Source organism: Geotrypetes seraphini, chromosome 1, assembly GCF_902459505.1.
Source record: "Geotrypetes seraphini chromosome 1, aGeoSer1.1, whole genome shotgun sequence".
Classification (NCBI taxonomy): Eukaryota; Metazoa; Chordata; class Amphibia; order Gymnophiona; family Dermophiidae; genus Geotrypetes; species Geotrypetes seraphini.
The window spans coordinates 288,686,481-288,712,598 of record NC_047084.1 but is presented as its reverse complement, the minus strand read 5'-3'; the positions used below and the strand labels follow the sequence as shown (position 1 = coordinate 288,712,598).

General features: G+C 45.3%; 1 protein-coding gene across 4 annotated transcripts in view; it reads right to left on the bottom strand.

Moving 5' to 3' along the window:
- TEX261 (testis expressed 261) overlaps positions 1–26,118 on the bottom strand; it is a 45,624-nt gene that overhangs the window by 7,024 nt on the left and 12,482 nt on the right. For all 4 annotated transcript variants that reach the window (XM_033953283.1, XM_033953300.1, XM_033953292.1 and 1 more), the window contains exons 3-5: positions 18,965–19,118; positions 13,662–13,729; positions 3,583–3,685 (exon numbers count right to left, since the gene is read on the bottom strand). In XM_033953283.1, the coding sequence (XP_033809174.1) occupies positions 3,583–3,685; positions 13,662–13,729; positions 18,965–19,118 (325 nt within the window). The remainder of the gene's footprint in view (positions 1–3,582; positions 3,686–13,661; positions 13,730–18,964; positions 19,119–26,118) is intronic.

The following is a 26,118-nucleotide window of genomic DNA, read 5'->3' as shown; positions in this document are numbered from 1 at the left end:
TAGGTCAGAACTCTGACAGTGAAAGTTCAGTGAAACAGCCTCTCTTTTGACCCAGTCTTGAAATAACACGGTAGCACTGTAAGGACTGTGAATAATCCAGGGAAAAGGTAGGCACTTACCCTAAGAAGGTAATGTATTTGGGATCTGAAGCTAGGCTGGCATCAATTGTTAGAGAGAGGAACTGCGGGTTCAGCTGGGCTCCTGCCTCCTGGAGTTTGACTTAGTTTCAATTCCACAGCAGCCCATTGAGATGCAATGCGAGCCTGCCTGCCTGCCTGCCTGCCCTGCAGCACACACACCGTAGCTGACCAAAAGTGTTCCTTCGACATCAAAGCAGACGTTGGAAGGAAGGCTTTGCGTCAATCACGAGCAGCATGTATGTGACTGACGCGAAGCCTCCCCTCCGACGTCGGCTCTGACATCGGGGAACACTTCCGGCCGGCTGTGTGTGTGCTGCAGTGCAGGAAAAGAAGACGAGCCTCTTGGCTTGAGCTGCTTCCAACCCCGTGGGATCCCCAAGACCACGAGGGGCGTCCCCACGGGATCCCCGTGACCCTAGGTGGCGTCCCCACAGGATTCCCGTGACTCTAAGGGGCGTCCCCAAGGGATTCCCACGACCCGAAGGGGGAACCTGCGGGTCCCGTGGGATTCCCGTCGTCTCCGTTCCCATGCAGCTCTCTAGTCTGAGGTTTCTCCGGTGGAGGTTTGGAAGAGGATGATGTTGTTGGATAACACCTCTTGTCCCAAAACGAGGTAGGTCTTTGAGAAGGCTTAGATGATTGAGTTTTAGCCTTAGATCCAGTTAAAGTGGTCCAACTCTGTTCATGCCAAGTAAGCCTAGCCTTACATTACTTGCATGAGGCACGATGCAGTATAAATATAAACCCCTGATGCAGCCATTATGGAGAAAAAGGGAATTTCCCTGTTGGGTACTTACAGCATGGAGGATTATGGAAAGGAAGACTGCTGTTGACAGAGTTGCGTACCTTTTGATTTTTTTGTGCTTAGTGCCATTTATACTTTCAGTGTTGGGTACTGATGAGCTTGAGTTTTCTCCTAAATGTCAGTCTTATTTTCAGTAAGGAGAGCAGTTTTTTAAGACCTATGAAGCACAACTGAGGTCTTTCTCTCCACTTCTTTTTTTTCTTTGTTGCAGTAGGGCTGTGTGGTGTTTTTTTTTAGCCTGATTTGGTGATTTGATTGTATTACTGGTTAACTGGTACAGTCTCAGAAATTAATTACCTTTAAATAACTAAGGCCTAGAAGCACTAAACATGTTTTTGATGTTATAAATTGCATGAAATGTAAAAAAAAATTTCAAAAAAGAATCACTTATCTGAAGTTTGTAATGCTGCTAAATCACTTTAAATAAAGTTAAGTCCAGAACTTTATTTAAAGCAATTTAACAGCATTACAAACTTCAGATAAGTGATTCTTTTTTTAAATTTTTTACGTGCCATTTATAACATCAAAAAACCTGTGCGATGATTAAAGAGTGAAATTACAGCCCATTCAAACATCCGATTTTTCCAGAGTCTAGTCTGAAAAATCTCAAATATAACTCTGAGCACTGTTTTTCGGAAATAGTTGGTGAATGTTTGAATTACTTATGTAAATTGTTATTGGCCACTTCTTCGTATATGATGTTCTATGCTTAGCTTTTTGAAGTTGGCAGTCTAATATTGTTTTTCTCCTATTGTATGGATATACTGTAATTATTTTACATAAGACTAATTGTTCCTGTATGTGAGGTAGTACATCTTTCCGCCAATAAAGATGGATCCAGATGAAATGGATGCCCAGTTTGAGCTGTAAGAGGAAAATGCCATAGCAAAACAAACTTCTGAAAAGAATTAAAAAAAAAAACCAGTAAGTAATGCTATCTAAATTTAACTCATTTGGACAAAAGAATCAGATTAGAAGTATTTTGTAATACAAGACATGAGTAAGCACAGCACTGTAGCAAAAACTAATCGTCCATAGATCAGTCACTCAGCAAACAGGCTCCCTTGCTTGAGTAAGTCCTTATCCTATTCCATAGCACTAGATATGAAAAGATTACCCACAAGAGCCTGTTAAATTTCACAGATAATAAGCCTATTACTTTCTCACCAAAACATGATATATAATAGTCATTAATGGTGGTTAAGGACCGAGAAAGAGTCTCCACTAATGTTGCACAGGTATAGCATATCCTATTCCTCTCCTCAACAGATAATCCAAGCTGATACCATTTGGGGGATGCACAAAACTTAACGATCGTCTAGCGATTGATCAGATTCCTCAGCCCGATTAACTGTTTTCCACAGTGTTTCTCCGAGCGCTCACTCAAATTCCAATCCAAGAATGCTAATGAGGGGATTAATATTGAAATGCCATGCAAAGCAGGCGAGCGATTGATGCAGAAGCAGAAGTGATACCGATTGGGTTTGCTGATCCAAAAAAAAAGCAATTGGTGAAGACCAGTTGCTCACTATCCTTGCCGACTCTTCTGCCCTGAAAAAGTAATAGAATCAGTATCGAAGTTATACAGTGACACTATAAAAACGATAAAAAATTATACTATGTTAAAAAAAAATTAAAACCAATAGATATGCGTGCGCTATATGCTTGCATCATGCGCGCATTGTGAACGCATGTGTTTAAATCGCATGTTCAAGTTCTTTTCAATTCATGCACGCTATCAGCGTACACAAAAATAAAAAAAAAAATAAGGGATGACGGGGTGATCACAAATCTTTTTTTTCCAAACATATCGAGTAGGGCCATCACTATATATAACATCCTCTTTTTATGCTACCCATAATAAACTGCAACCACCCCGCCCCCCTTCTTATAAGTGCGATGGTCACGTGGATATGACTCATGAGGTCGCATTATCTGCTTCGTGCTTCACTGCACAAGCCGTCGCAGAGCATCATGGGATAGCTATACAGCTCCATCCAACAGCTTCAACAACTCCCAAGACAAGGAAAATCTCTTCCAGCATTCCTTATATCGCATTTTTTATGACAACAAAGCTTTGCAAATGCCTTTGAAGCATGCATGTAAATAAACCACGCCTATGAACTACGCACAACAAGCGTGTGCATACATCGCATCAAGAACCAACAAGAATATACGCATGCATTTAAATCACTCACAGCAATCGATCAGATTGCTGTAGGGCGTGTGTCAGCTCAAATAATATGCATGTAAACTTGGTTGTACATCAGTCGCTCGACAAAAATCAGCCAGAGAATTGGCCAACAGCGATCCAGCTGGTAGTACCGACTGATTTTTGTGCATCTAGGCCCATGTCTCTTCATGGGTTACTCTATCCCTTTCCTTAAGGGAGTGTGGCGCAGGGGTTAGAGCTACAGCCTCAGCACCCTGAGGCTGTGGGTTCAAATCCCTCGCTGCTCCTTGTGACCCTGGGCAAGTCACTTAATCCCCTCATTGCCCCAGGTATAGTAGATAAGAGTTTGAGCCCACCGGGACAGATAGGGAAATATGATAAAGCACCTGAATGTAAACCACTTAGGATATAAGTGGCATATAAATAAATATGACTGGACATAATTAAATATTAAAAGCCCTTACCTCCTTGTTGCACTGTTGATGGGAGGACATTCTCCCCAGCAGACAGTGAGACGAAAAAAGCAAATGGAACAAGCCACAGGCAGAATGTGAAATATGCAAGTACCTGTCAGAAAAAAAAAGGTTAAGAAGTCCCTCCCCTCCACAACTCCAACACTTTCCATTTTCTAAATCCTGCAATATAGACCCACTCCTGAATAAGTTCAGTTAATTTGAATGTTTGCTATTGGTTGAAAAGAAATAACTAAAATTGGACTGATCTGTAAAGAGAGAAATATACTTCTTTGTGCTTTAATTTGTAAAATTTTAAAACTTCTAGATCCATATGTTCAAAAAATAGTTCTTGGAGGCTTTTACCAATTGCAGTAGCAGCCACTGAGAATCCTATGCAAATGCATTACAAGGAACTCATTAATATTAAAATGAGCACTCTGTGTAATGGATAGCAAGGACCGCCCACCTCTCAGTGTACAAAATTTTCCCCTCAGGTCTACAGCTGTTGGTAAAACAGGGTGACTTCCGGTAGGAGCAGTTTGTTTGAATTTAAAACACCTTTAAGAGTAGCCATAGACGCAGGAGACACATGCTCACAAAACATGCACATCAGCTGCATCCAAAATCGCTGTGGGACTAAAAAAGACTTCCAAACTTCTGTTTCAGCTGTAATTGGAAGGGTTTTTTTGCCCTTGCTGCTTGCCTCTTGTTTGGTGCTCCAGTTATCACAGCCCTGTACTCTACTGGGCCTGCACACAAGAGCTGTGCCTATCACTCAGCTATTCTGTACCTGCAAACAAGAGCTGTGCCTATCGCTCCGCTCTTCTGTACAGTTTCTCCCCCTATACCACTAATACTCAACACAACAGCATGCATATAATTTACATGTGTTTTGTATTAAGCATTGACCGATAAATTAAAATCGCTCTGTAAATCAATGTTTTCTGGGTAGTGCTGGGACTTCTATGCATCAGCCCCTTAGTTAGCCTGCAAAAGAAACAGGCTAGATTTCACACATAAGATATATAAAAAATTTGAGGTTTGAACAGATAAGATAAACCACCATATACCTCAATAGGTGAAGCCTCAAATAGGACTAAAGAGAAATCAGAACAGGAATTTAGATTTCACATAAAAGAGGTTAGCTCAGGAAGCGGAAGCCAGGGCTGGAACTAAACCCAGGTATTCTGTATGGCAGCATAGCCACAGAGTATCAGTACTGTCCTATACATCCATTCTGTCTGCAGCATTCCTCTAAACCAGGGGTGTCAAACACAGTCACATAAGGGACCAATAAAACACAGGCTAAGTCGAGGGCCGAATTTTCTATTAAGATATTTAGGGCCTCTTCTATTAAATTACGCTAACAGTTTTTAATGCAGAGAGCCGTGCTAAATGGCCCACGCTGCTCCTGACGCTCATAGAGGTTCTATGAGCGTCAGGAGCAGCGCAGCTCTCTGCGCTAAAAACTGCTAGCACAGTTTAATAGAAGAGGGGGTTAGTCTTAGTAGAAGTATAGATCCTTCCTCGCCCTGAGACACCTATGGCGCGCCCTGCTCCAATGTAGCTTTTACACTGGGACTGGGTCCTTCTGCCTACAAATGGGTACTGAGGCAGCATGGTGAGGAGCTTAGAGCATGAACAAAAGGGAGAAAGAAAATCCAACGTAGTCTGAGGAAGGCGTGTCATTCGAAACACGGACCGTGTCGGGTCCCTTGATTGGCTATAAGGTTGTATATGTTACTGCATTTACTAATAAACAACGCCTGCATCTTGTACATTGTCTGCAGTCTGTTTGTTGTTTTCGAGGAGCTTAGAGCACCAGTGGGACCGGGGCTGCACAGTCAGGCACTTAGATGCAATACAGTGACCGAGGGCCAAATAAAACGGCCAGGCGGGCCGGATTTAGCCCCTGGGGCTTGTGTTTGACATGTGTGCTTTAAACAGTATGCAAAGGACACGATACTACTTGAAAAGGTCCAGAGAAGAGCGACTAAAATGGTTAAAGGGGCTGGAGGAGTAGCCATACAGTGAGAGATTAGAGAAACTGGGCCTCTTCTCCCTTGAAAAGAGGAGACTGAGAGGGGACATGATACAAACATTTAAGATAATGAAGGGAATAGACTTAGTAGATAAAGACAGGTTGTTCAACCTCTCCAAGGTAGAGAGAACGAGAGGGAACTCTCTAAAGTTAAAAGGGGATAGATTCCGTACAAATGTAAGGAAGTTCTTCTTCACCCAGAGAGTGGTAGAAAACTGGAACGCCCTTCTGGAGGCTGTTATAGAGGAAAACGCCCTTCAGGGATTCAAGACAAAGTTAGACAAGTTCCTGCTGAACCAGAACGTACACAGGCAAGCCTAGTCTCAGTTAGGGCACTGGTCTTTGACCTAAGGGCCGCCGTGTGAGCGGACTGCTGGGCACAATGGACCACTGGTCTGACCCAGCAGCGGCAATTCTTAAGTCTTGGTAGGATGCAAATAGGTCTGCTTTCCTGAGCAATTAAGCTATGCAAATTAAGCTGGCTTTCACACCAAATTGACAAAAACGTGCTTAATGAATGTGTGTTGTGGATATCCTGAAAACCAAACTTATGTGCAGCCCTGGAGAACAGCTATGTGCCTCTACTATGGAATCTGGCCACTGAAGTGAAGGATGGCTAATTATATTGTAGGGCTTACAACAATGCAGGTCTGTAATATGGTTCAACAGCCAGCAAAGGACTTATGCTTACACTACCAAACTATTTCACAATGGAGATAAGGCAATAATTAAAACGGGAGGGAGGCTGTAGATTAAAATCACAGTTACTTACCGTAACAGGTATTATCCAGGGACAGCAGGCAGATATTCTGTACATGTGGGTGACATCATCCACAGAGCCCTGTCGCGGACAGCTTTTCAAGCAAACTTGATTGAAGATCTTAAAGTTTGTTACTGCTGCACCGCGCATGCGTGTGCCTTCCCACTCAGCTAGGGGGCGCGTCTCCTCAACGTGGCCTTCAGTTCAGATAGCTAGCAAAGAAGCCAACCAGGGGAGGTGGGAGGGTTGCGAGAATATCTGCCTGCTGTCCCTGGATAACACTTGTTACGGTAAGTAACTGTGCTTTATCCCAGGACAAGCAGGCAGCATATTCTCTACATGTGGGTGACCTCCAAGCTAACCAGGATGGGATGGTGGGAGAGTTGGCAATTTAGGAGAACAGATTACGCAAAACCAACTGGCCATCACGTCTGGAAAAAGTATCCAGACAGTAGTGAGAGGTGAATGTATGAACCGAGGACCAAGTGGCGGCCTTGCAGATCTCCTCAATAGGTGTGGACCTGAGGAAAGCGACAGAAGTCACCATCGCTCTGACTTTATGCCTCGTGACCCGACCCTGCAGCGGAAGACCAGCCTGAGCATAGCAGAAGGAAATACAAGCAGCTAACCAATTGGACAAGGTGTGCTTGGAGACGGGACGCCCCAACTGATTTGGATCAAACGATAAGAAGAGTTGAGGAGCCATCCGATGAGCTTGAGTGCATTGCAGGTAGAAAGCCAATGCTCGTTTACAGACAAGAGTGTGAAGAGCCACTTCTCCAGAATGAGAATGAGGCTTAGGAAAAAACACAGGAAGAACAATGGATTGGTTGAGGTGGAAATCCGAAACTACTCTCGGCAAGAACATTAGGATGAGTACGAAGGACCACCTTGTCATGATGAAAAACAGTAAAAGGCGGGTCCGCAACCAGAGCTTGCAGCTCAATGACTCTGCGAGAAGACGTGAGGGCAATCACGTTCCAGGTGAGATACCGCAGATGAGCCTTATCAATGGGTTCAAACGGAGGTTTCATCAACTGAGCCAGAACCACATTCAGATCCCAAACCACCGAAGGAGGCTTGTGTGGAGGATGGACATTGAAAAGACCCTTCATAAACCTTCATGAAGTGAGAGCGGTTTCCCATCAAGCGGCTGATGAAAAGCAGCAATTGCACTGAGGTGGACTCGAATAGATGTCGTTTGAGACCAGACCGAGACAAGTGCAGCAGATAATCCAGTACTGAAGATAAGGAGGCAGACAGTGGCTCCATGCGATGCGTAGCACACCACGCAGTAAATCTAGTCCATTTCTGGGAGTAGCACTGTCGAATGGAACTTTTTCAAGAGGCCTCGAGAACATCATGCAACGACTGAGAAAAACTGAAGGAGGGAGTCACGTGGGGAGGAACCAAGCTGTCAAGTGTAGAGACTGCAGATTGGGATGTAGCAGCGAACCCCGACTCTGAGACAGCAGAGAAAGAAATACATACAGAAGCAGAGGCACCCTGACACTGAATCGAAGCAGAAGGGAGAACCATGGCTGCCGGGGCTATCAAAATCATGGTGGCGTGAACGGACTTGTGCTGGACGAGAGTCTTCAAAATCAGAGGAAACGGAGGGAACGCATAGAGGAACAGGTCCGTCCAATCGAGAAGGAAAGCATCCGCCTCGAAACGGTCCGGGGAGTAAATCCTGGAGCAGAAACGAGGGAGCTTGTGGTTGAGGGGGGAGGCAAACAAATCTATCTGCGGAGTCCCCCATCGAGCAAACACCTGTGGCAGAGTGGAGGAGTGAAGCGACCATTCGTGAGGATGCAGAAGGCGACTCAATTTGTCCGCCAGGCAGTTCCGCTGGCCCTGGATGCAGACCGCTCGGAGGAAGATGTTGTGACGTATCACCCAATCCCAGATCCGTAGAGCCTCTCGACAAAGGGACCGGGAACCTGTACTCCCTTGTTTGTTGACATAATACATCGCCACCTGGTTATCTGTCCAAACCAGGACCACGCGGTCCTGAAGCAAATGACAAAATGCCTTCAGAGCATTGAAAATGGCCCGAAGCTCCAGAAGATTGATGTGGCAGCGACGATCGGCACTTGTCTAGAGACCTGTGTACGGAGACCGTCGAAGTGAGCCTCACAGGCGTACGCGGAAGAGTCCGTTGTTAAGACCTTCTGCAGGGGGGGAAGGGGGGAGGCGGGCGTGGAAGAAAAAACCTCTGGAAAGATTGGAAGAAAGCATCCACCAGCTGAGCGACCGCTTCAAAGAGGGAGTCACCGCAATGTGTTGAGAGGCAGGATCCCGATCCTGTCTCCACTGGGAAGTTAGGGTCCACTGAGGAACTTGGAGGTGAAGTCTGGCAAACGGAGTCACATAAACGATGGAGGCCATGTGTCCCAGTAGAATCATCATATGTTTGGTCGCAACCGTCGACTGAAGGGAGATCCTCTGGCATAGGCGAATGAGGGTGGTCTGCCGAGGCTGAGGCAGAAACGAACGGAGGCGAACAGTGTCCAGCACCACTCTGATGAACTGGAAAGACTGAGAGGGACACAACTGGGACTAGGGGAAGTTGACCTCGAAGCCCGGACGCTGAAGAAAAGTAATAGTCCGTTGGGTCGCTGCAATAACCTCCTGCCTGGACGGTGCTTTGATGAGCCAGTCGTCGAGGTACGGGAACACTTGAAGGCCCTGCAACCACAGGGCCGCCACCACTTCATTAAGACCCGCAGGGAGGTTGTGAGCCTGAACGGGAGGATCGGATACTGCAGATGAAGATCTCCCACCTGAAAACGAAGAAATCTGCAAGAGGCCAGATGAATCGGGATGTGAGTGAAGGCCTCTTTGAGATTCAGCGAGCATAACCAGTCCCCCTCATCAATCAGGGGTTACAATGTGGGAAGAGAGAGCATGCGGAACTTCTCCTTGACCAGGAATTTGTTCAACACTCTGAGGTCCAGGATAGGGCATAGGTCCCCGGTCTTTTTGGGGAATAGAAAGTACTGGGAGTAGAATCCGGTGCCCTGCTGGCACAAAGGGATCTCCTCCACGCCCAGAGGCGAAGGAGGGCTTGAGCCTCCTGAAGAAGAAGGGGAAGTTGCGACCTGTTGGAAAGACACTCTCTTGGGGCAGGTCCGGAGGCGCCGTCAGGAAATGAAGGGAATACCCCTCCCTGATGACGGAGAGGACCCAGTTGTCTGATGTAATCAGCTCCCAGTGGTGACAAAAATAACTGAGACGGCCTCCGATGGGTAGAAGAAAAGGCTCGAGGACGAAAGGGGGCGGCACGCTCAAACTGGGATTGTCAAAAAGACGGCTCTGGCTTAGCCGCCGCAGAGGCCTGAGGCTTTTGTGGGGCCCTCTGCTGCTGCTGACGCCTAGGTGGCGGCCTGGAAAAGGCCGGAGTGGACTTCTGGGGATAGTGCTGGGGTGGCAACTTGTACGACTTAGGAGGAGTGGGCTTCGCCTTGGGTCTGACCAAAGAGGCGAAGGAGCATTCATGTTCAGAGAGGCGTTTGGTGGCCGCCTCGATGGAGTCATCGAAGAGCTCGTTGCCCAAGCATGTGCGATTTGCCAGACGGTCCTGTAGAATAGGGTCCATGTCAACGATGTGGAGCCAGGCCAGGCGGCACATGGATATCGCAAAAGCGGTGACCCTCGAGGATAGTTCAAAGGCATCATAAGTAACCTGAAGCATATAAAGGTGAATCTGCGACAGCGTAACCTGAGGCCAGCTAAATTCGGACCAGCGATGGACAGCCAAATCATCCTGTAAAGATGGCATGGATTTGATGCAATGCTTGAGATAGGATGTAAAATTGAAATTGTAATTCAGAACCCCTGTTCACCATCATCGAATTTTGGTATAGGCGCCTGCCGAACTTGTCCATAGTCTGGCCATCCCAGCCTGGCGGGACAGCTGCGTAGACCTTGGAAGGATTAGATTTCTTCATGGAAGACTCCACAACCAAGGACTGGTGGGAGAGCTGAGCCTTTTCAAATCCCTTACACGGGACCATCTGATATCGGGATTCCATCTTGGACTGAATGGCAGGAGTTGCGTTCGACGTCTCCAAATTCCGGAAGAAAGTCTGCTTTAAGACCGGATTCAAGGGGAGACGAAGGGATTCCCTCAGTGGATGAGGAAGCTCCATTTCCTCTAAATATTCTCGGGTATACTTGGATTCAGACTGGAGGTCCAGTCCACCACAAACCTGGTGAAAGAGGAAGTCTTGCCCGCAGAGTGCCCTTCCAGAGGCGAAGCTGAGCGGGACTTCGGGGCAGCAGAGAAAGAGGGAGAAGCTTCCCTCGAATACTGAGCCGGCACGTCAGTGTCAACAAGCAGGGACGTCGAGGAAGCTCCGCTGAGAGATCGAGGAGTCGATGAATGCTTGCGTTTAGACTGCCTGGAAGGCGAGGAACCCGAGCCCAGGGAGGAAGAGACCTTCCTACGAGGCAGCGAGGAGGCAGTCCTCGACCTCGAATCGCCTCGACTTGGAGACCGAGAAGGCACGGCAGGCCGTCGAGGGCGAGGGTCAGACAGCACGAGGTCCGACACCTCGATGGACCTCAAGGTGCGAGGCCCCGGAGACCTACCTTGCCTAGGGGGCGAGTCTCTGGGCTGTTTCGCAGACCGCTGCCTCAAAGGCAAGGCATGCTTAGAACGGTGCTTCGATCGAGGTCGGGCGGCAGGAGAAACCCGCCTCGAGGGAGCAGGCAAGGAATCACTCGAGGATAAGCATCGGGAACGACGCACCTTTCCCCGGGAGCCGTCAGCATGACACTCAGGCTGGGCAACAAGGAGCTGAGTCGAGGCCGGGGCAAACTGAGCCAAAGCAGAGGAGATCTGGGAGGTTAAGATAGCCTTAAGCATGTCCTCAAACATTGGCACCGAGACCAAAGGATTTGGACGGACTAGTACAGCAGTGCGCTCCAAGGGCGACCTCGAGGTAGAATATTCACTTAATGTGGAGGCACGCTTCAGAAGTGGTCTCATAGAGGCTGGTAGGACTGCACTCATTGCCTGCGACGCCAGAGATTCGGTAGAAGGCTTCTTGGGTAGCGTAGCTGAACCTGAAGGAGGAAGAGGAGACTTACCCGAGGCCAAGGTCTTAGCAGCCGGAGTAGTCGAGGTTTTCAAAGTCTAGGGAGATTTGCTCTGGGCCGAGGCCTTCGAGGTAGATGCCGAGGCCGAGACCGGGGTCGAGGTCTTATCAGCCTGTGGATCCATGGCACCGACGAGTTCCACAATCTTGGCCCGCCGTCGACGAAGAGCCCGAGGTTGGAGAGTGGCACAGTGCGGGCAAGAGGTGGTAGGGTGATCAACACTAAGGATACACTAATGGTGTGGGTCAGTGATCGAGATCATCCGACCGCACTGCGTGCACTTCTTAAACCCGGTAACAGGCCGGGACATAAGGAGAAAAGGAGACCGCAGCCGTGCGAGGCCAGGCAGCCAGATGAAAAAAACGGGGTCCCCCAGTCGAAATCGGATGAAAGAAAAAAACGATAGACGCGATGCACAGCGACTCCAATTGGAGAAAAACAACAAAAGAAGCCGCAGTACAAGAAGGCACTCAGAATTTGAACGCAGAGAAGAGAGACAGGGCTTTCTGGCTCCGCGGAAAACTAAGAACTGAAGGCCACGTTGAGGAGACGTGCCCCCTAGCTAAGCGGGAAGGCACACGCATGTGTGGTGCAGCACTAGCAAACTTTAAGATCTTCAATCAAGTTTGCTTGAAAAGCTGTCCGCGACGGGGTTCCGAGGATGACGTCACCCATATGTAGAGAATATGCTGCCTGCTTGTCCTGGGATAAAAACAAGTTCTAATCTTTTAACTACAGGCTAACCTGATATTACTGTATCTGTGGTTATATGATGTTTCAGCCCGTTGGCAGATTTCTCTTTCAATCTGCAGGCTTTAAGGGTGTGAAGGATGTAGGGCCATGCGCAGAGACTCAGTTCAGGGCCTCATTTGCTTAAATCAAGCTAAAAATAAGGTGACATGCAATGCACAGTTTGTTTACTAGGAGGGTTGACCCTAGCATGGCTGCTCAGTCATCAGTGAACTCCACCTCTCCACAACTGGTATAAGCAACGTACACATAGCTGCATCCCAACACCAAGATGTTAAGTCTAAAACTTCAGTATGAGGATTTTGCTGCTGTCAGTTCACAAAAAAACAGATTACAGAACCACACTGACTTTAATAGCAGCAGACTGCATGTACAGTTTCTTTTAATAGGCTGGGTTTTCAACACTATACATCAGCAGTACTGCTATTAGACATTATCAGGTTAATGGTAAAAAATAATCAATCAGTATTGGGATAAATGGAGATGAGGGACAATGGCAGTGAGAACTGAAAATAGAATTTAAAAATAAACCAATGTAAACTGTAGAAAGGGCAAGCGAGGGAAAAGCCTGGGAGCATGGCAATTTGACTCTAACACACAACAACTTTCAACCATCAGAATATAGAAACAAAGAGATGCTTCTCTGGTTCTGGGCTGAAATGATATTATGGTGGCCGAAAATCAAGATTAATTGAGAAAAAAAAAAAGAAAAAACAAAAGCACCACTAAAAATATTCATAATTACTTTTGTCTACAACCTCCCAATTAAGCAGGAGCAAGAATGAGAATAAGCAAAATACAAACTAGAGCAAGAAAAAAAAAGTCAAATCAACATTTAAAAAAGTAATTGTGAAGAAAAAAATGTGCTCCAAGCTCTAAGAAATTGTGGCTGGCTTCCAGGCTTTCTACATTAACACCAAGATGTGTACACATTGTGCATTCAGATTTATAAACCAGGCTTCACTCTATAGCAGAACCAATATATACATAGATTCAGGGCTTTCAGGAGAAGTGCCAAAACAACCTAGAAGTAATCATAGCAGCAGGGAAAATAGCACATTTATCCTGGCTTGCCGTCTTTTCTTATGTTGTTCCTTTGAGTTGTAACTATTCTGCAGGCATGCACCTAGTATAGAAAAAGGAATGTAATGTAATACTGTTACCACAGAAGGCTTACATTGCTGGAGACCTGCAGTGCATTATATCCAGGCAACACCACACAGCAACTACACTGCATGGGAAAGGCTTGCAATAAACCTTGAAAAACCAGGAAACATTTTTGTGTGTTGGAAAGCTGTTGCCGCCTTCCATAGTCTACATGATTACGAGCTGTGTTGGCAGCTGTTCTCCTTGAAAGCCATACTACGAACACTAATGGCCTCTCTTCAAGAGCTATGAGGGAAAAAAAAGGTTAATGTATCAATTTCTTACCTCTGAAAATGGGTAATATTCTTCTGCAAAGTACTGGAACGCTAAGTAGTGATTCACTACTACCAATGCTGTCAAACAAAGGAACCAGAAAGCATAAATACAAAGACTGAAATGGAATTTAATCACCATTATCATCAGCACACATCAATTATTGTGTACTTGCCCAGCAGACAAGTGCAAATAAAGTGATTGATACTACTCCCAGAAAATAGCCCCAAGGTCTGGATCAGAAGGCCAAGAATGAAAGAAAGTAAGTAATTAAGTTAATAATAGTGGAGTATGAACAGTTATTAATACCTTTTTGCTTCCCCTACTAAAATATTTGGACATCATCTGCTAAAAGATGAAGAAATTAGTTCTTACCTGCTAATTTTCTTTCTTTTAGTTCCTCTAGACCAGCACAGATGGATGGATTTATGCTCCTCTGCCAGCAGGTGGAGACCGAAATCTAGCAGTAGTACAAGTGGGCTTTGCAGTATCCCATAGAATCAGTTTAACGAATAGCCAAGCTGGAACTCAACTAACATAGCAACTGGAAGAACAGGAACTCCAATTTGTTTTTTTGTTTACACAATTGTTGGATAATGATTGGAACAGGTAACCAACACTGTCCCCAGTATTCACCAGCTAAAACAGACGAACCAGATGCCGCTGCTCCACAGAAACTACTCACACTCTCCAAGAAAAAAAAAAAAAAAGGCAAACAAACAAAATCAACAGTTAACAAACTGGAGAAAAAAACCCAATTCTTCGCATCATCAAGTAAAAACACTGGGTGGGTTCTGTGCCAGTATGGAAGGACTATGGCGCTACTCGAGAGAGTTCAGAGGAGAGCGACACGTCTTTCGTATGCCATGTATGATTTGTTGAGAGCTTTAGTGAAGTCTATGGCCTTAGAGGTGGCTACTAGATGCACTTTGTGGCTCCATGGTTGCCCGACAGACTCGACCTCCAAGTCCAAACTTAGTAAGTTTCCTTTTAAGGTGTCATTTCTCTTTGGAGAGGAATTAGATAAGCTGGTACAGAGTTTAGGTGACTCCAAGGTGCCTCAGTTGCCAGAGGACAGGCTTCGGCAGTCTGGTAGAGGAGGTTTGGGCTGAGGTTGTCTTCGTGAGTTTCTTCGGTATCGGCCAGGCAGAGTTTCTTCCTCCAGGAGTTGATTTTTCCTTTTGGGGTGACACGCCAGATAGCTTTTCAAAGCAGTTCCCGATTGGTGTAGCCTGACTTTAGTACCAGGAACAGGTGGTCAGAAATACTAAGCATGATCCCACACCCGATTTTCAGCACCCGCCCCAGCTGCCCTCTCCTGCCTTCAATCCGCTACTAAACCGCATTTGTGGTTTTTTGAAATTCACGGGTGTTCCTGGAACACGAATTTCGGGGGAGCACTGTAGTACTATTATTATGGAAGTGGGATCAGAGTGGAGCTTGGGCAGGTCTGGGGCAGAGCTTGGGCAGGGGTACTTGGTTGGACTTTAGCTTTTTCTGAAATACTGCCTGCATATGGAAAGGGAGAGCAAAGAGTGAAAAACACAGAGGACTTTAATAGATGGCTCAAAGCCTGGTGTAATCAAGAAGGCTTCCGGTACATAGGAGGATGGGGAAATACATGGAAGGACAAGAAGCTATATTGCACTGATGGGCTACATATTACTACAGCAGGAAAAAGAAACCTTGCAGAGAAATTTAGACAATATTTTTCTAGGCATTTAAACTAGAAGGTGGGGGTGGTGTATGTACGAAGGACAATTATAGAGACTACCCCCGGCAAAAGAAAAGATGTGATAGTAATAAAGACTGCAACATAAGCAGTATCAGCAACTCATTTCTTAGTATTGCAACAGAAAGTGAAATGAAACAAAAATCCATACGAAAAAGGAGATTATCGCTGAAAAATAGCTGGAAAGCGATGACCACAAATGCTCGCAGTCTAAGCAACAAAGTTCATGATCTGCAAGCCCTGATGTTAGAGGCAGATCTAGATATTGTCGCTATCACAGAGACATGGTTCAGTGAATCACATGGATGGGATGCAAACATACCGGGGATATAATCTTTTTAGGAAGGACAGAGATGGTCAAAAAGGTGGAGGAGTAGCTCTCTATGTAAAGATCAATATCCAAGCGACCGAAATGCAAGGGACCTGGGGAGAGGAAGAAGCGATATGGATTGCTCTGAAAAGATAAGATGGAACTTCTATCTATGTGGATGTAGTCTACAGACCTCCGACTCAATCGCAGCAAATTGATAAGGATCTGATTGTGGATATCCAAAAGTTTGGAAGGAAAGAGGAGGTTCTGTTGTTGGGAGATTTCAACCTGCCGGATGCGGACTGGAATGTTCCGTCTGCAGAATCAGAAAGAAGTAGGGAGATTGTGGATATCTTTCAAGAGGCTCTGCTCAGACAAATGGTGACGGAACCCACAAGGGAAAAAGCGATATTGGATCTGGTCCTCACAAATGGAGAGAGTATCTCTAATGTTCGAGTGGGTGCTCACCTGGGAAATAGCGGCTAAAGTGGAGAGCGGTCACACGATACTTAAAGTTCTAGATTTCAAACGTATGGACTGTTTATGTCTGTACAGTTTCTCCTCATTGTAAACCGCCTAGAAGTCGCAAGATGGTTGGCGGTATATAAGAATAAAGTTATTATTATTAAAGTTATTATTTAATGCTATGGGAGAGTACCTGAAGAAAGAGCTGTTAGGATGGGAGGACATAAGAGAAGTGGAAAGATAGTGGTCTAAGCTGAAAGGAGCGATAAAAATGGTTACGGATCTTTATGTGAAGAAAATCAATAAAAACAAGAGAAAAAGGAAGCCGATATGGTTCTCCAACCTAGTGGCTGAGAAAATAAAGGCGAAAGAATTGGCGTTCGTGAAATATAAAAAAACCTAAGAAGAGGAGAGCAGAAAGGACTACAGGGTGAAACTGAAAGAAGCCAAGAGAGAGATACGTCTGGCGAAAGCACAGGCGGAAGAACAAATGGCTAAAAATGTAAAAAAGGGAGACAAAAATTTTTTCAGATATATTAGTGAAAGGAGGAAGATGAAAAATGGAATTGCTAGGCTAAAAGATGCTGGGAACCAATATGTGGAAAGTGATGAGGAGAAAGCGAATGTGCTAAACAAATGCTTCTGTTCTGTGTTCACAGAAGAAAATCCTGGAGAAGGACCGAGATTGTCTGGCAAAGTTTCACAAGAAAATGGAGTAGATTCTGCGCCGTTCACAGAGGAGGGTGTTTATGAGCAACTTGAAAAACTGAAGGTGGACAAAGCAATGGGACCAGACGGGATCCATCCCAGGATACCAAGGGAGCTCAGAGAGGTTCTGGCGAGTCCTATTAAAGACTTGTTCAACAAATCTCTGGAGACGGGAGTGATTCCTGGGGATTGGAGGAGAGCGGATGTGGTCCCTATTCATAAAAGTAGTCACAGGGATGAAGCAGGAAATTACAGGCCGGTGAGCCTCACTTCAGTTGTTGGAAAAATAATGGAAATTTTGCTGAAAGAAAGGATAGTGTACTTCCTTGAATCTAAAGGGTTACAGGATCCGAGGCAACATGGCTTTACAAAAGGTAAATCGTGCCAAACGAACCTGATTGAATTTTTTGATTGGGTGACCAGAGAGCTGGATCGAGGACATATGCTAGATGTAATTTACTTGGATTTCAGCAAAGCCTTTGATACAGTTCCTCATAGGAGGCTGTTGAACAAACTTGAAGGGCTGAAGTTAGGACCCAAAGTGGTGAACTGGGTCAGAAACTGGCTGTTGGACAGACGCCAAAGGGTGGTGGTTAATGGAAGTCACTCGAAGGAAGGAAAGGCGAGTAGTGGAGTCCCTCAGGGATCGGTGTTGGGGCCAATCCTGTTCAATATGTTTGTGAGTGACATTGCTGAAGGGTTAGAAGGAAAAGTGTGCCTTTTTGCAGATGATACCAAGATTTGTAACAGAGTAGACATTGAAGAGGGAGTGGAAAATATGAAAAAGGATCTGCAAAAGTTAGAGGAATGGTCTAATGCCTGGCAACTAAAATTCAATGCAAAGAAATGCAGATAATGCATTTGGGGATTAATAATAGAAAGGAACCGTATATGCTGGGAGGAGAGAAGCTGATATGCACGGACGGGGAGAGGGACCTTGGGGTGATAGTGTCCGAAGATCTAAAGGTGAAAAAACAGTGTGATAAGGCAGTGGCTGCTGCCAGAAGGATGATGGGCTGTATAAAGAGAGGCGTAGTCAGTAGAAGGAAGAAGGTGTTGATGCCCCTGTACAGGTCATTGGTAAGGCCCCACTTGGAGTATTGTGTTCAATTTTGGAGACCGTATCTGGCGAAGGACGTAAGAAGACTTGAGGCGGTCCAAAGGAGGGCGACGAAAATGATAGGAGGCTTGCGCCAGAAGAAGTATGAGGAGAGACTGGAAGCCCTGAATATGTATACCCTAGAGGAAAGGAGAGACAGGGGAGATATGATTCAGACGTTCAAATACTTGAAGGGTATTAACGTAGAACAAAATCTTTTTCAGAGAAAGGAAAATGGTAAAACCAGAGGACATAATTTGAGGTTGAGGGGTGGTAGATTCAAAGGCAATGTTAGGAAATTCTACTTTGCGGAGAGAGTAGTGGATGCCTGGAATGCGCTCCTGAGAGAGGTGGTGGAGAGTAAAACTGTGACTGAGTTCAAAGAAGCGTGGGATGAACACAGAGGATTTAGAATCAAAAAATAATATTAAATATTGAACTAAGGCCAGTACTGGGCAGACTTGCACTGTCTGTGTCTGTATATGGCTGTTTGGTGGAGGATGGGCTGGGGAGGGCTTCAATGGCTGGGAGGGTGTGATGGGCTGGAGTAAGTCTTAACAGAGATTTCGGCAGTTGGAACCCAAGCACAGTGCAGGGTAAAGCTTTGGATTTTTGACCAGAAATAGCTAAAAAGAAAAAATTTAAAATTTAAATTGAATCAGGTTGGGCAGACTGGATGGACCATTTGGGTCTTTATCTGCCGTCATCTACTATGTTACTATGGTATTTGTTAGGCTTAGAGGGTACTTGGCTTGAAGAATTTGAGAAACACTGTTATAGAGTATATACAATGATGCACTACCAGGTTAAGCTTAATACTGACTGATTTGTAATGGTGCCCAAGAAGTCAACATTCAACATTATGAACTTTCTCAAAGGGATAAGTGCACAAGTAAACCAAACAAATGCCCAGAATTTGTGGCACTGGTCCCTTTGAATTGTTACATGCAACAATTCTGAACCCCAATAATACAAGGTACTTTGGGTTTGGTTACACTTACCACAAGACAGTATAAAATTTGGTGATGTCAACATAATGAAAGGAAAAGTTCGAAGCAATCCAAAATACACAAGGTTTGTGAACAGACCCATTCCAACCATGACACTGGGAAACTTTTCAAAGAAGTAGAGGCATACTAAAACTGCTGTTGAGAACTGCAATAGAGAATAAAGTTACATTAATAATGTCAGGGCAAGAGGGAAACAGACTCATATGAAGTGAAACTGTCAATTATATGTCCTGAAGACTACCAGAAATTAAAGTCAACAAAGCTGTGATATTTGTCTTTCAGGATTACCTTCAGTTCCCACTACATCCATATCAAGCAAGTTGATCTCCACTTTGTACACAGAGATGATATTCAAAAGTACTTATGTGGTTAGCAGTGGCATTGACTGCATAATTGTATCTGTTTTGTTAAATCTGAAGCAGTTAAATAGATAATTGTTGATGTAAAATATGCTTTGAAACTGTTTAGATAGCACCACTGACTACCCACATATAGCTTAAAGTTATAACTTCGATCGCGATCTACCGGTTGATCGCAAAGGCAACGCCAGTAGATCGCAGAGCCAGTGTTCTCCCTAGCATTCCCCCAGTCACTGTCTCACCTTTAAAGTAATGTAATTACGGCAGCCTGCACATTGAACATAGCAGGCCTCTTAGCACATTCCCTCTGCCATGGTCCCGTCTCTGACGTCAGAGGATGTGCAGGACCGCAGCAGAGGGAACGTGCTACAAAAGCTGACGGGAACCTGCTACATTCGTTCTGCAGGCTGCCGTAATTAACTTTCAACTGTGGTAATTAGGCCCAGAGGGAAGAACGGAGGCAAGAACTGACCTGACAGTCACTGTGTGCAGGTAGAGTAGGCAGGATTAATTCATCGAGGGCCCCTAGGCACACAAGTACACTGGGCCCCCTGCCCCGCCCCACCCCACCATGCGCCCAGGCGGAAAAAGGAACCTGCATCAGAGGGGAGCTTTGGGCAAGCAGCACTGCTTGCAAAATTAGTTCCTGTTGCCTTTCTTACCCATGTTGCTTGCTTGTGTTACTTTCCGTCGATGAGGGGAGGGGGTCACGTTGCCGATTAGGGTGGGGCCCACGTTATCAATCGATGCTGGAGGGGCCCATTGCCGTTTGGAAAAAACAATGTTGATGCCCTCCTTCATCAGGCCCCCCTGACCATTTCAGGCCCTAGGCACATGCCTACTTGGCCTATTGGTTAATCTTGCCCTGTGTGCGGGAAGCAGCAGAGGTAAGGCCGCGCATGTTGGGATAAGACCGTGCCTGTCACGAGGGCCCCAGCGGTATAGGGATTGCCATAGAGACGCTGAATCGGGGAGGGGGGATAGAAGAGACAAAAGGTCCTTGAGGAGAAAGCAGCCTTGAACCAAAAGGGAGGGGAAAAAGGGTAGATCATGGACTACTAGAGGAGTTAGAGAGGGGAAACACCCTGAACTGAGGAGAGAGAGATGCCAGGCCCTGGGGAGGGGGAAGACAAAGAGAGTGAGAGAGACAAACCCCTGGACCAAAGGTTGGAGGACTCAAAAGGTTAGCAGAAGGAAGCTAGAGAGAGGGAGAAACCTGAAACAAAGGGGAGGCAGAAGAGAGGGGGCAAATGTTGGACTATGGGAGGTGAAGAGAGAAGAGACAGAGGGGGAGAGACCCTGAGGAAGAACAAAGAGATGCAAGATCAGAACAGAGGAGGGAGACATGTTGCCAATAGGGGTGGAGGAGAGAGGAAGAAAAGCTGGACTCCTGGAGGGACAGAGAGAGATGTTGGTTGGGGAATGGAACAAGTTCTGGAGGACAGATGAGGTGCACTTGGTATATATATATATAAATAAATATGGGGGTCTTTTACTAAGGCGCACTAGCTGATTTAGTGCGTGCTAAATGCTAACGCGTCCATAGAATATAATGGGCGCATTAGCACGTGCTAAATCGCCAAGCGCACTGTAGTAAAAGAGGAGGTGTATGTTTAGTATTTTTATTGTTGGTAGATCATTTTGACTTGGCCATTTTTAAAGTAGCTCGTAAGCCCAAAAAGTGTGGGCACCCCTGGCTTAAAGTGTCTAAATTAGCAGGTGTAACTTTAAACATCTATTTATATGTTTAATGGCTGGATATTGCTATTTATATCACCCTTTTATCGGATGGATAACTCTGAATATATATTTATTTTTTTTGTATTTATATACCGCTTATAGACTAAGCGGTTTACATTCAGGTACTCAAGTACTATATTTTTCGCTCCATAAGACGCACCTTAGGCTTACGGCCTCTTTTACAAAGTTGGGCAGCAACAGCCCCGAAGCCCTTTAAATCTCTATGGGCTTCAGGGCTGCTAGTGCGGCTTTGTAAAAGAGGCTGTTAGAGAAGGAATAACCAAGAAAAAATATTCTAAACCAAATTGTGCCTCTGAACCCAGCCCCCTAGAAAAATAGACAAATATACTGCAGCAGGCAGATTTTGATCACTAAACTGAAATCCTACCTTTGCTGTCTGGTGATTTCTGGCTGCACTAGATAGTTCTTTCTTCCTTCCTTCCTCAGGCCCAACAATTGTCTCTTTTCTTCTTTCCTATGTCCCGAGTTCGTGCCCCCTCCCCCTCACTGTCTTCCAGCCTTTGTCCTTCCTCCCTGCCGCTCCGATTCCTCCTTCCTGGCCTGCTGCAATTCCATGAAGGGCCTGTGGTGCAATCGGGTCCACAAGCCTTCCCCCAACTTCAATTCCGATGTCAGAATTGACGTCCGGGGAAGGCTTGTGGGCCCAATTGCACATCGCCAGCCCTTCCCTTCCTTTCCTGTGCTAAGTGGGTAAAAGGGCGATGAGCAGCAGCAGAATGCCGGGGAGGGGGGTAACGAGCAGCAGCAGAATACTGGAGGGGGGGGGGCGCAGAGGTGTATTCGTTCCATAAGACGCACCCACTTTTCCATCCCTTTTGGGGGGTAGAAAAGTGTGTCTTATGGAGGGAAAAATACGGTATTTCTCCCTATCTGTCCCAGTGGGATCACAATCTAACTAAAGTACCTGGGACAATGGAGTGTTAAGTGACTTGCCCAGGGTCACAAGGAGCTCTATTTGCACGCACTGCCTCCAATATATGCAAATAGATCTCATGCATATTCATTGGGGAAATTATGAAAACCCAAATGGATTGCAGTCTTCATTGCCCACCCATGAATCCTAAGCTGTCATCCAGAATGAACTGGGAGAGAGGTCTAAGATTCCGGTTGGCTGAGGGGCCTTAAGTAACTGGGCCAATCAGGGCCTTAGGCCCCTACCCGGTGCATCAAAGGGCAGGCTAGCCATTCAGTGGAGATGGGTCTGCCAACTTAAAAAATGTACTGTGGGGTCCAGGTGGGCTTGGGGGGGGGGGGGATCTGGCTAGAGAGACTGGGAATCCCTCCTGCCGATGATCTTTTTGGGGGGTGGCAGGAGGAATTGGGCACTCCTCCTGCCATGGACATTCGAGGGTGGCACATACATTCGGGAGACTGGGCATCCCTCCTGCCGGTAGTCTTTACGGGGGGGGGGGGAGGGAAGGAAGGACGGATTCCTTGCCTTGGCTGCTAAACTGATCGCAGCAGGGAGATTCCCTAGGGCCACTTCTGGGCGAAGCCAGGCCCACGCCTATCCTTGGGCAAGCTTAGGCACACCTACATGCCTCCCTAGGCTTGTGAAGACGCCTACAATGTAGGCAGCCTTCCTCGGGCTGTTTAAAAAAAAAAAAAAATGTGTGTCCCAATTGCTGGTTAGATGATGGTAGGATGCCTACCACCGCCTACAATTGGGACACTGTTTATAGAATTTGCCCCTTATGTGTACATGCTAAATCTATTTTGACTCTTTTACATTTTAATCCATGTTCAGCCCTAGTTATATGTTTGTTGGTAGTTTATGAACTTTTTAACCCCTGATGCAGCCCGAGGACAAAATGTAAGTCTTTACTAAAATAAAACATAAAAGGAACCAACACAAACCTGAAGAAAAGGTGCAGAACAAGAAAACAAAACAAAACAAAACTGCAGGCTAATGTAAAGGGTACAGGAATTTATTAAAATAACAAAAAAAAAATTTGAAAATATATATAAACAAAACAAAGACATAAACAAAAAAAATACATCCAAAATACTGGTCCTAATGTTCATGCGGACCGGACCCAACACGGTCCATGTTTCAAAGAACAACTTCTTCTTCAGGGGTTCCATTGTGCTGTGCCTACACAGGTTATCTCCACACTTATTTTTGATTTTGTTTTTTTCATCCAATCTGGTTTTCTGATATTCTAACTACCTACGATTGGTACCCCTTAGGATCAGTTTTCAAATTTTTTTTTTGTTATTTTAATAAATTCCTGTACCCTGTACATTAGCCTGCAGTTTTGTTTTGTTTTCTTGTTCTGAGTCTTTACTAAAATACTTGATGTGGCCACAATTCTTACTAACTCTAGCATTTCTGACATGATTTTATCCTGTCATTATTGCGTAATTGAAGTTACCCATTATTATAGCCAAATATGTTACTTACCTTAATCCACTATTCTCTCTCTTCACACATGGAATTTCTATCCATAAAAATTCCCCCATTTGTTCTGTTTCCTGCAGATCTTTTATTCTATCTGACTCAATGCTATCATAATTGCACCACTCCTCCACCAATTTAATCTACAATGCCATTGCAATATAATTTGTACCCTGGTTATCAGCAGGTATGTATGCCATGGGCCATATAGTACACTTTTGTGCAATTATATAGTATATAATAAGTGAAATACCTGCTACCCCATGCTGCTGTTACTTGAGGACCATGAAACAAGCCTCTATTTCCACAGCTACAGCCGTTCCATACATTAGGGCCTTGGAGGGCAGGTAGCAATGTAGTCTAGATATATCCCTGCCACAAGGATTATTTCAAAGCCAACTGCACAGTGATGGCAAAACAAACAAATCTCCCTCCCCCCGCACCAAAAATCTTCTCAACAGGATATGATCATCCCCATGAAAACTGTACCTGAGGGATGTCTCTTGGCTCCATCAGCCTACCTGGGCGACATAAGAGAGAGAGACAGACATACAGATACTCTGTTCTCAGCAAGTCTGCTCCTCTCTTACACCCTCCATTCCCTTGCCCTTCTCTCACTCATCTCCTTCTCCTCTTCAAGCAGTTTGCCTCTCTCTCTCACCATCATCCCCCTGCTCATCTCCAGCAGCATCAATACTTCCCAGCCAGGCTGCCTTTCTGTCACCCCATATCCTGCCCCAAAAGTCTCAACCTATGTTCCCTCTAAGCTGAGCACATGAGCTAAATCAGTCATAAATTCTAGGAGCGTTGTTCACAGATTTTACATGGTCGCTCACAAAAAATATGTGCAAATCTGAAAAGCTGTTGTTTTTTTAAACTTGTTACACCCCAAAATTTTTTTTTAAAACTTGTTGCTCACATGAGAATTAATTTGCACACACCTGGCCAAGCCTTACAGGGAGCATTGGTCTCAACCTTTAATAAGCTACAGCGAACCTCAGTGGAGATGCCCCTTCACTGCACCATTCCCAGAAGTCTCAACCACCTTTCATTCATTACCCCCATCTCCGGTCCTACTACTATTTATTATTTCTCTATCGCTACCAGACACACACAGCGCTGTACATTAGGGTCATTCCATATCAAGTGGTCTAAAATAATTTAAAAAATTCCTCACCACTGTGTCTCAGATTTTGTTCAAAATTTGTATGCATAACTACCACAGAATTAAAAGTTTCCCAAAATATCAGATCCTTAGTTGAAATAGTCACTGAGCTAGATCCCCTTGTTTTACTAGGTGCTGATAGCATCATGCACAGCACTGAATAAATTGTCATTTTTAGCTGCTCATAAAACTGACAATAATTGATGAAAGATACTAATTTTGGGCAGTCCAGCACAACTTTTATGCTAGTTTCAGCAATGCTAGTATGAGCATCATGGAAGCAAAGCACGCTTAAAAATTTTGCCTTAAAACTTAGCACAGTCTGTCTTGACAGATTTATCAGCTGCTATAGCTCCAGAGCAAAAGTAGATACAGACCAGATTTTTATCATAGATTATCCTTGCCAGGTACTTGTGACTTGGATTAGCCTCCATGAAGACGGAATACTAGTTTAGATGGACCACTTGTCTGACCCAGTAAGGCTATTCTTATGTTCTTAAATTTGCAGCAATTCAGTTTGAATAGCTGCATCAGAATATTCCTTCAAATTTTGCACCCTTAAGGGCTAAGATTTGTCAATTTTCAAGATCAATTATATAAAAAAAGGAGTCCGACTGTATCTTTTCCTAACTAGTACCATTTGAAAGAGGAAATGTTACTCTACAAAATTTAAATTTATTTGTTTTGAAATGCAACCCTTGTTGAAATATAAAGTCACTAAAAAGTGTGGGATATTTTGTGTGCACGGGCCATGACATACCACATACCATATCACAAGGCTAGAAAATGTATATGAATTAGGTGTTGCGTTGGTCCATGGTGGCTTTGCCACTACAGTGCTCCCCCGTGAATTCGCGGTCCTGGTCATTTGCAGTATTTTCCGACCGCGAATGATCGGGCAGGGGAGGCAGGAGAGGGTAGCTGGAGTGCCAGTGAGTGAAGGAAATCACTCACTATATGCTCCGACCGCCTCTTCCGACTTTAGTACAGGAAGAGGCGGTCGGAGCATACAGCGAGTGAGTTCCTTCACTCACCGGCGCTCCGGCTGCCCTCTCCTGTATCCCCTGCCTAAAAACCATATTCGTGGTTTTTCAAAATTCACAGGGGTTACTGGAACGGAACCCCCCGCGAATTTCAGGGAGTACTGTACTGGGTTTTAGATGAGCAATCCAGTATCCCCATCGCCATAGGGGCCATGCCCAACAGCCATGCAACAGCAGCCTCGGGTGGGTTTCCATTCCACAGGATCCCTAGCCTGTTTACATTATGGTTTATCTTGCCAAAGAGATAACAGCATTTCTTCTGTAAAGACTCATATTCAGTGAGGAAAAGAGCTTCATGATGAAGGCAAACTTGGGATGCTTCATCTAGCTTTGCTGCTGAGCGTCTGATCAGTAAAATCCTCAAATCTGTTCAATGCAGCCTTTTTTGCAAGGCAAATTACATGGCACTTTGATGTACT